The sequence below is a fragment of the Sinohyriopsis cumingii genome, unplaced genomic scaffold, assembly GCF_028554795.1.
Source record: "Sinohyriopsis cumingii isolate HCF-2022 unplaced genomic scaffold, ASM2855479v2 utg002698l, whole genome shotgun sequence".
In the NCBI taxonomy this organism is placed as follows: domain Eukaryota; kingdom Metazoa; phylum Mollusca; class Bivalvia; order Unionida; family Unionidae; genus Sinohyriopsis; species Sinohyriopsis cumingii.
The window spans coordinates 382,348-393,796 of record NW_028316273.1 but is presented as its reverse complement, the minus strand read 5'-3'; the positions used below and the strand labels follow the sequence as shown (position 1 = coordinate 393,796).

The window sequence follows — 11,449 nt, the reverse complement described above, 5'->3', positions numbered from 1 at the left end:
GTTATATACAACTGGCTTCTCATCCGTCTTTTTGATGTAAGCTTACACTCACACCATTTATGAAGTGAATAATTAGTCTCAGGGTCTACATGTTGCAATCTGGTTATTGTTCCTTACTTATAACATGACACTCTCCAATGCTTTAAAATCAGATGTTAGTTTTGCACAGTTGTTTGTCCGTTTTTCTGTCATATCTATTATTACCAGACCAACAAGTTCTATTACAGTACATTTGGAAAGACTATTTGCCATGTGATTTCTAAATTTTGCTCATTCTGTGACAGTGGTATCTAGAACATACGTTTTTGTTTGTTTTTTCCCTTTTGAATAATCATGATGTTTATGACATATTTAGAGAACATTACAGCCAAAGCTATTAAAATATAAGCATTATTGATGGCAATGTTTTCTTTTCTTATTATACAAAATCGGAATATCATTGGAGTCAATTTTGTTACATTCCAAAATACAGGTAGTGCATCTTTAAAGTTTTAAAAAATTATTTATACAAGTTTTGATTCATATTTATCCATCAACGCAACAAGTTCAAAGACTCAACCTGCATCCTAACCCTTCCCATGAAGAAAAGCAACACATTTCGGTCACAACTGGGTACAAATTATAGACTTCGTCACAAAATAGTAAATTCACACTGACTCTTAACATGTCTTCTTTGCAGAATAGCCATAAAGTCCACCACTTACAAATCTTATTTATATGTATTCTACTTCTTTTTTGTGGAAAAAAGCAATAATCTGTAAATGAATTAAATATAGGTATCATTCAGGGGCCTGTCATACAAAGAAAATGTTTCTACAATGGTCATATATGCTGTATCCTCTAACAGTTGTTAATTTCACCAACTTGATAAGTGTTGATTAAAGTACAGTGGTACCTCGGGTTACGAACACCTCAGGTCACGAACAATTTGGGTTACAAACAACAACTTCGAAAATTTTTTGTCTCGGGTAACGAACAGTGCCTCGGGTTACAAACGAAGGCGAGAGAGAGAGAGAGCAAGGTTTAACGTTGGAGACAAACGATCGCGTACAGTACAAACGAAGGCCACGCAGTACTAACATCACTTAGCGCTAGCCTAGTAGCCTAGTTTTGCACGCATGCACAGCCTCGCTTTCATTGGCCTTACTACACAGCAGTAAAAATGGGCCTGGAAGTCAATGGCAACGATTTGGAGGAGCTGATTGAGGACCACAGTGGAGAACTCACTACAGATGAGCTTGTGGATCTTCAGAATGAACAGCTAAAGACATTAAAGGAGGAGCAGTCGTCCGATGATGAGGAGCCAGTGACTGTTTCAACTGCCAGGATTAAAGAAATTTGCAGCAAGTGGGCAGACGTCGAAGACTTCATTGTGAACCATCATCCAAACAAACTTGTTGCTAACAGGGCAGTAAACCTGATGAATGATAACGCCATGGCCCACTTCAGAAAGATTCTCCAGCAAAGGAAGCGACAAATTTCCCTTGATAGTTTCTTGGTGCAGAAAGATTCCCAGTTGGCTGCCAAGAAACAGCGACAAGAAACTCCTGAAACTAATGATTCAGAATAGCAAACAAAGTGACAAATTTCCCATGATCGTTTTCTTGGTAAGAAAGATGGACTAAATCTTTTTTTATTTTACATTTAATTTATTTGGTTGTTTTCTTTCTCTTTATTTAATATGTGAAGTACACGTATTCTTTGCTTTTTGTCAGGTAAACGACCGGATGTTAATAAAAAAGTATGACTCTTTCATCTTGAAACGGATTGTCTCTATTTCATTGATTTCAATGTTTCAGGTTACGAACCGAGTTCTGGAACGAATTAAGTTCGTAACCCGAGGTACCACTGTAGTAAACTATTTTACTCACAAATATTTCTGTTATATTTTATATCATATTTCAGCAGGTTTTAAACTGAACGTTGGTCATCTTATTTTAATGTTATTAACATCTTAATCGAGCAATATGGAACTTCTGAAACAGAAGTCCAAGGTGAAACTTAGCAGCGTTGTGATGTGGACAGGTTGTCAGGGATTTCTTGAAGCAAATGAAAGCATTTTTCACTTGGGACTCTCTCATGAAGCAGTAACCAAGAAGATTTAATTCTGTTTCTATGTTTGGCATCGATAGTTCTGTCCTGATCACCTGCAGCATTTTCTCCAAGGCGGCCATTTTATATCTCTCATTTCTTAGCATGCGGAAATTCAAGTACTGAAAGAAACGCAGACACATAAGGGAATCAACAATGGCCCAGTCATACCAGAAGTGTTTCTCTTCATCTCTTAGCGCCGGGGGTGCGCCAATTGACCTGTACATCTCCATCCTCAAGGGTGTTGGGGTAATGGAGATCTCGGATGGAAGATAGATGACACTGAAAGACGTCTGGTTCTGCAGCAAATCCTTCGTACTGTCTTTTTCTGTTATAAACTTGATTAAGTTTTGATCTATATAACACTTTGGTACATACAATTTAGTGGTTTTACACATGCAAATATATTTCATCTTATGATCACTGATATATTGCAGGCCAATCTCTGGTAAATAATAATTCTCAAACATGATTACAAGTCCACATAGTTTTAATCTCACTGAGGTAGCATCACTGTTAATCCCATATGACAGGCACTTTCTAGCTACAGCCATGCAATAATCTACCTCTTCCCGGGATAGAGAATGTATAATTTCTTTGCATAAAGAAACAATATAAAACCCCACTCGTGACAATAGAGTCATTAAGAGATGACATGCATATATTTGCAGTGTGGGTGGTGAGTCTTGCATATCATGCAATATTTTTCTTATAAGGAATGTCAGGATGTTTAAGTCCTGAGGAATGTCGCGAAGCATGTCCATTCTGCATCTGCCTACTTCTTCAATACATGTCAGGTAGTCCACCACCATCTCTAAGGTAAGATTTTTGTTGAAGAGGTTTGAATCATGGATATTCTCCAAACTGCTGGAATCCTGCTGTAGAAGTTGTCCCAGGTTGAAACATTTTATTCCAAGCAACATTCGACAATCTTCGGTTACAAGATCTGCCAGTATCTTACTTAATTTGATCCTTGCTGGTCCATATATTTTTCTGTCATAGATGTTGTTTGTGACGATAAAATAATCCGGACAATATCCATTATTGACCCACTCGCACAACTGTCTGATGCACAGAGTAAGACAATATATAAGGTTTTCGGTGCGCCACAGTTCAGGTGGTGTTTTTTCTTTCATCCACAACATGCAAACTTTGCAACTGTAACTTGCAAAGGCATCACCAAGGACGGGTTTAATGTACGTTTCCTTGATCATTTTTAACAATATATATACTTTCATCTCTGTATCCCCAAAGGACCGTATAAGTTCTCTTTCAGTGAAAGAGAAAGACAATCTCCATTCAAAATTTTTTGTGTCACTCTGTGGGTGTCCAACAACAGTAGCAAAACAACAATCTCTTCTTGCCTTCTGCACATAATGTGATTTTGGCCATCCATGTTGTCGGCGGCGTTGAAACCATTCATGTGCCTCATTAGGCCATTGTTTGCACCTAAGAACAGTTACATAATCACATGATAGCTCTGTAATTTTATCTACAACATGGAATGCTGGGCCAGGCCACTTGCAGGGACTTATAAAAAAATTTTTGTTGGACATCAAATTTCTACCATATGAGTCTACACTGAAGTATGGTTCCTGAAAATGAACGTTTGGATCAGGTGTACCGTCAGGTAGTATATGCACCCACTGAAATTTAACGTACCCAGGATGAGTAAATTCATCACACACCATGAGGTAATTCAGCTTGTCAGGCCGACAGTCAGATAGGTCTGTGACTACATTCAAGAACTCACTCTCAAGAAGAATATCTTGATCTGATTCTAGTCCAGGTCCCGTGGATCCCTCTCCCCTGCTTCCAAACAGGTATTTCTTTATAAATTTACCTGGTCTAAAGTGCTTTCCTACGTTGCTGAAAAACTCCCACCCAGTGACACATGTGAGCTTCCTGTTTCGGTCTTCCTGTGAATAGCCTATGACATCTAGAACACTGGACACAAACTCAGACAGAAGGCGTGTGTATTCTGTGCCTTGTTGGTACATGTTACCTGAAGTTTAAAGAGAGATGTTCAAAGAAAATATTTAAATAGTTATTTAATAACTGGGCATTTATCTAATCGTCATTATCTTTAACATCATCATCAGCCGCATTACTGTAGTCATTGCATCTAATATTTATATCAACAAGGCAAATTTGAAGACAAATATTTTTTGGTCAATATATTCGTTGTCAAGATGATCAATAACATATTTCAACATAAACTATGTAGATCTTGCATCTTCTGATTGTTGTTATTATTAATATTATACTAATAGAGCTAACACCAGATTCTGCAGAAAAGGAAAAATAATCAGTTCTGGACAAAACGGCTTCTAAAATGATAGTTTATTATAATATAAGCATGTTTATTTTCTAGTCAGAGATATTATTGCAGACAGTATCCTCTCCTTCCCTGTCAACCCATTAGTGGCTAAGAAAATCTTTCCATTTTTACTCCTGCTCTCAGTCAAAAGTGGTCAAGCAATAATTGACAAAATTCCCCCCTCCACCGGACTCCACTTTTCTATACATTTATATGCCTACCAAGTCTACAATATAGTTTAATTCCATTTGAGAAGCCAAACTTAATGAGCGCATCAGGGCAGAAATAACAGCGAAAACTTACCCGAATGGTACTGCTCAAATTCCAAATGTGTGTCCTGGGGTATGTTTGTTTCTGGTTATTCCGTTGGATCTAAAATTAGAAATATATATCTATATTAGGCCAGGTAACATACCGATTATAGGTATATATTATTTCTCATGAACTTGAAGACGTTACCACTTAAAGACTTTATCTGAAGACAGATTATGATAAACGTAATGAATTCTGAATTTCTAATATACATATATAGTATGCTTGGACAACATTCAAAAATATTGACTTCGAGACTGTCTATGTTTTACAACGAAGCCATCGTCATACTTATTGCAGGACAGTTTGAACATTTAATTTTCTTGTTACATTTCTTTTAGAAACCAAAAGATGTTGCAGACCAATAATTGTGACTGAAACAAAGCCAGTGATCTGCCTGGAAGTCATTTGCTCTCTGAACGTTATTTCAATTAAGAGACCCTCAAGAGCAGTGTATCCCCAAGGGGTGTAAAATTGAGGTTAAAAAAACAAACCTTGGTGTCAGAACTTGGGGTCAAAAATGTACAAATTTTCATATGACATACTTTTGCAGCCTGAAATAGGGTATTGCAACTTGCACAACATACTCTCTCTCTCTAAACATACAAATAAACCAACATGCATAATTAACACACAAATGCATTGTCCATTCAAAGAATAATTTTATTAGTTCATTTTTCTTTTAAAGTCGTACTTTTATTAAGTGTCCAATATGAAGCAATATTATAGCCCAACACATTACATACAAGCCAATACAAAAAGCCAAATAAATCTTTTTAATCAAATGGCAGTTAATTTACTGCCTTTCATAAAATGTGTACTATCATTGGTTTCATTGTACTTCGTCCTGGAACACATTTATCCAGTTTTTGCAAAATGAATGTTACACTTGAGCTTTAAGATCTTTCTTTTACTGCAGCAAAGTTAAAAATCAACAAAATCTGCAATGACCCGCTGACTCTGTAATCCAAATAATGCATTTGTCTTTGCAAGTTTACTGATTCCTTTGTTGTGAAAGAATGTCTTGGGTTATAATGTGTACTTCAGATATCTTGTGGTGAACGAGGGCAGATTTTTTAAAATTCTAAAACCTATCACGAAAGGATTAGTCACTTTTGCAGTCTTCTCAATCACCCTATCATAAGTCACTAGGGCTGTCAAAAATCACGAAAAACCAACCCGGGTACCCGTTGCGAAATTTAACAGGTACCCGTTAGCACATGAATGACATGTACAACCGTAGACCAACTAATTGTTATCCCCATTTCTTTAATATTTTGTATGGCGATAGAGGCTAACCGTGTAATGCACTACTCGGTCTGATGCGTCCGCACCGATGTAGCTGCGAATGATCTGACCGCACGCTATTAATTAATAAATTTATTTAGAATGACCTTTGTACACAGATGGTAGGTATAATCCAACTTTTAATGATCACTGTGATCAGCTGCGTTAAATCCTTTAGAACACTCATCTTTTTTAAAGTATAAGTCCTTGTTAGAACAGACCACGTTTATTCATCGGCTTTTGACCGCAGATTTGAATTACCCAAGCATGCGTGTAAAGCAGCTTTACCACATGTCAAGAGTAATTATGCCCCAGTTATACCACGTGACCACGCAGTCGCAGAAGTGATATTATTTTGGAATTATAATTCTTAAGATAGTTATGACAGAAACGTAGTAGTATCGAAAGTAGAAATATCGGTATATGTATGATGGCTAACTTTCAAAATTAGCTGAGCTAGTCGACTAGAAAAACAACGAGCTGCTCAAAGATTACTTTGAGGCATTACGAAGGTTTCAAGGTGTCTAGGTGATAATTGTTCATAATATAAATTGTGGGATTTCTTCGACGTGTGTTCGGAAATCAAAGGTATCCATCTGGATTTCATTAAAAGAGCACACAATGTACCGATCATTTAGCACCCACAATCAATAGTTATCGTCTACAAAGAGGTTTATTACCTGTAGAACAATGCTATGTTTTAACCTTGGTATATAATGCCTCGGGGATAACGGTTTGTCCTGTTGCACAATGCCAATGAATTTTATTAATCCAAACAGACTCTCTGATGTATTGTTTATTTATATTAAGCAGGGATCTGGTTTCTAATTAAAGCCATAGCTGTCACACCTGTTTGAAGTGGTTGGCGAGTGTGGCGATTTTGTTTTACGGGTACCCGCGTTTACGTTTCAATACGGTCGGGTACCCGTTGACAGCCCTATAAGTCACACCGGTAATCCTAATGTATGAATACCGTATTCCAGTCAAGGGTATTATTTTCTCAATTTTTTATTAAAGTTAGATCCACAGTCACTATTTGTGTTCTGCTTCTTTCACTTTCTTTGCTAATGACTTTTAGTGCACGATGTTTAAATCTGGAGATCACTTTCTTGTACAACAAGGATTGAGGTTAAACATCTAGATGACAGCTTGCTGAGCACAATGGAAATCGCATGAGAGCTCGCAAGATATGGGGAAGCTACTCCGTCCTAACATTGCCTATGCTAGTCTGGTTCATTGTTTTGTATGTTTCCTGCATTGCACTCTGCTATACGAATAGAGGAGCACAAGGCAGGGAGCAAACAAAGTGGGGAACCAGTCAATGCCTATGCTCGAAGAATATACCATGTTGTATCACAGTACTAATTGTTTTTTCCATAGACCTTAATGCTATGTTTGGAGAAATAAATGCATTTTCTATCCTACTTTAGTGTGCATGTCACACACTTTCTAGAGAGCAGTGTTACATTGTCAATTTGTCAAGGACAAAACCAGGTACTCCATTGCATTTAAGAGAGATAACTCTACTGGAACTAGACAGGGGTAAGAGTTATCTAATCACAACAGACATAGTTTCAGACATGTGTACCACATTTTAAAAAATCATAAAAATACAAAATATCATCTAGATAGGAATTAACATAATCTCACATGTTGCCAGGAGGCACAACTTTTTTTAAGCCTAACAGAAAATACAACTCTTACATAATGCACTAATCACAGCTAGTTTTGTTGTTTATTTCGAAATACAATGTTCCCTACACCTTAAGCCACGCCCACCTGGACATGCGCAATTGGTACCGTTATACCTATAGCAAACCTTAACTTTTCCAATAATCTGTAAAATAGTTCAGGACTGTATAAGTAACAAATGTACTTAGTCTCACTTGTGAGAAACAATTTTATGAGGTACTAAGCTATGTCTGATATGAATGTGTATAGAAATGTCCTTGAGCTGTTTTGAACTCTTGTTTTCATACTTTTGCTTCACCAGCAAAATCATTTTTTGAAATAAAATGAATTCTTTTAACTATGAGTTGTATCTTATTTATATCAGCACTTATTGAACATCACATGGGTGATATGGGATAAATCACATTGTCATATTATGTAATAACTAGGTCAATGTATTAAATTGAGGGTACAAAAAAAACCTAGGTGTCAAAACTGGGGGTCCAATAAAAAATGTGGGGGTCAAAAATGTACTGACAAATTTTCATACTTTTTCAGCTTGAAATAGGATATCACAACATGCACAACATACTCTCTCTCACTCTCTTTTTCTAAATATACAAATACACCAACATGCACAATTAACAAACAAATGCATTGTACATTCAAAGAATAATATTTTTTGTTCATTTTTCTTTTAAAGTCGTACTTTTAACAGTCTCCTCATCAATATTATAGCCCAACACATTACATACAAGCCAATACAAAAAGCCAAATAAATCTTTTTAACCAAATGGGAGTTAATTTACTGTCTTTCATAAAATGTGTACTATCATAGGTTTCATTGTACTTTGTCCTAGAATACATTTATCCAAATATCAAGGAGGATACTGATTCACTTTCTTTCAAATAAGTTACACTTGAACTTTAAGATCTTTCTTTTATTGCAGTAAAAGTTAAAAACCAACAAAATCTGCAATGACCCGCTGACTTTGTAATCCAAATAACGCATTTGTCTCTGCAACTTTACTGATTTCTATGTTGTGAAACAATGTCTTAGGTTATAATGTGTTCTCCAGATATCTTATGGCGAACTAGGGCCAATTTTTAAAAATTCTAAAATCCTGTCACGAAAGGATTATTTACTTTTGCAGTCTTTGCAATCACGTGATCAGAAGTCACACCAGTAATCATAATGAATATTCCAGTCAAGGGAATAATTTTCTCCATTTTTCATTAAAGTTAGATCCACAGTTACTCTTTCGTGTTCTGCTTCTTTCACTTTCTTTGCTAATGTTTTTAGTGCATGATGTTTTAATCTGGCAATCACTTTCTAGTGCAATGAGGCTTGATGTTAAATATCTAGAACAGCTTGCTCAGCTCGAAGGAAATCGCAAGAAGCTCGCGAGATTAGGGGAAGCTACTCTGTCATAACATTGCCTATGCTAGTCTGGTGCATTGTTTTATATGTTCCCTGCTTTGCACTTTGCTATACGAATAGAGGAGCACAAGGCATGGAGCAAACAAAGCGGGGAACCAGTCAATACCTATACGCGAAGTATATACGATGCCATCCATCGTCCAATGCATTGAGTATTCAATAAATCATGATCATATTATGAAAATCCTTTGCGTCAAAAAACCGCATGGTAACAAAATGTGTGCGTCAATTTTCTCCAGCGTGCATCCCTGATGCACAAATGTGCGTAAAGGGAAACACTGTAGTATGTACCTGTCCTACTTCAAAATGTACAATTCACCTAAAAGAAAGGAATTTATATTTGTTTGTTAGATGCAGAACTTAACACCAGAGACAGGTGGACATGACCCAATCTTATTATAAAGTATAAGCTTAGAACACTTTACAATGTCTGCCGATACATTTGGTCACTAACCACCAGTTCTCACACAAAGGTCTGCCTACCCATCCTCTTTGTAACACAAATAGAAAGCTTCCCTCCTTTGTAATGTGAATAAAATTGATTCAGTAAGCCAATCAGTCACCAAATATAGCTTCTAAGTGGTTATGTTGAATTGGGGTGTGAAATTAGGGCAATAAAATACAGAAAAATGCCAAATATAAACACTAAGTATAGTGCATCAAATGGAGTTAAAAACAGGAGGAAAGTGTATATCTAAAAGGGAGAGGTAGCTTATGGTAAAGGAATTAAAAGAGAAAAAAATCAGCAATGCGAAAAATGAGAAAAAAATTGATGACCTTACCTTGGACAAATATATGGGGTAGGGTCCCATAGGTCCAAGGACAGCCCAGAGGCAACTGTGCTATAACATTCCTTACAGGTACACAAATTTTCAGGTGAAGTGGTGTTCATTTCCATCTAATATAAAAGGGTGAATAATTTAGATGATATAAATACATATTATGTATATTTCTTCTACATAAGAAATTAACAATAATGGGCTAAACAGTTAAGCCGTAACTTGCCTTGACCAAAGAAAACATACTTTATCAGTTTTTAAACTTGTACACTTTACTGTGAGAAATTATTAAATTGCTTCTCCTTACATTTGCATCAAGATTGAGGGCTAATATAATACTTCACAAATCTTCTCTTTATTTTCATAACCAGTCACTGAAAATGTGAGTTTTTATTTAAATGTTATAACTGGTGTAAGGGAGATAACTGAATGATATACATAAGATGTGGTAACCTCTAACATATTATCCATGTAATATATATGAGTTCATGAACAACCAGTATTAACTTCATTGCAATTAAATTATCCAAAAATACAGTATTGATAAAATGAGAACGTAACATATGGACAGAAATAAATAGAATTAATTGAAAGTCAATAGTTGATTATAACTGGGCTTATACAAGTGGCAATGGGAAATACTGACTGAAAGAAACTGCTCCTGTTTGTTGGTATTCCCTGCTACTTCAACAAAAGGGAATGCAAGGGAACTTAACTAACTGCAAGAACAATTTCAAGGCAGAAAAGTGTACACAAATGGACAATTAGAGGACAATTCAAATCAAAGTGGGCAGGAATACCATATCTTTAATAAATTACCTAAAATTCTCATACCAGAACATCCTACATGGTACAAGTGATCTATCTACAAGTGTACTTAGAGTGTTCTTTATCCTGGTTTATGGCATGCCTTACAAGAACAAGACAGCTGTTTTTGTACACATGATTTTTCATCTTTTGCAGGTAAAATAGTCAATATTTTGCCAAAATAAACTGTATTATGTTTACATATCTTATTTTGTTGCACTTATGAACCACTATTATGCAACAATTAGGACAAAAAGACATTAATTTTGCAAAAACTGACCCAATATGATGGCATATGGGAACATTTACAGCCTTGCAATTAACATGAACCTAACATCACTGAATACTTTTTTCTTGTAAATATTTCTCAAAATCAAATGATATTTTCCATTGGGATTCACTTATGGAGCAATAAAATTTGTATCAGTGGGGTAAAGTATTAGCAGCTTTGCAATTAACTTATATATTTATATCATGCAAAAGCATCTTCAAATTTATACAGCACTATGAAAAAACTGATCGTTGCAATTTTAAAGTTTCTTGTAGTGTCTTTGCAAATTAACTTTTTTACCTGTCACATATTAATATTGTTTGTTGATACATACAACTGTATTTTCTGCTGGATTCTGAATTGGCTTACAAATTAAAAAAACACACACCACATGAAATCCCGCCTTCAGTAGTCATATTTGAATTACAAATAAAAAAATTAAATAAATAAGTTCAGCCATTTGTTAAGTG

The 11,449-nt window shown here is 35.7% G+C and overlaps 1 protein-coding gene across 2 annotated transcripts in view; it reads right to left on the bottom strand.

Moving 5' to 3' along the window:
• Positions 1–1,936: 1,936 nt before the first annotated feature.
• Positions 1,937–11,449, bottom strand: part of LOC149770114 (uncharacterized) — a 29,399-nt gene continuing 19,886 nt past the window's right edge. For both annotated transcript variants that reach the window (XM_089949367.1, XM_089949366.1), the window contains exons 3-5: positions 9,905–10,020; positions 4,715–4,783; positions 1,937–4,096 (exon numbers count right to left, since the gene is read on the bottom strand). In XM_089949367.1, the coding sequence (XP_089805493.1) occupies positions 1,947–4,091 (2,145 nt within the window). In that variant the 5' untranslated portion in view covers positions 4,092–4,096; positions 4,715–4,783; positions 9,905–10,020 and the 3' untranslated portion in view covers positions 1,937–1,946. The remainder of the gene's footprint in view (positions 4,097–4,714; positions 4,784–9,904; positions 10,021–11,449) is intronic.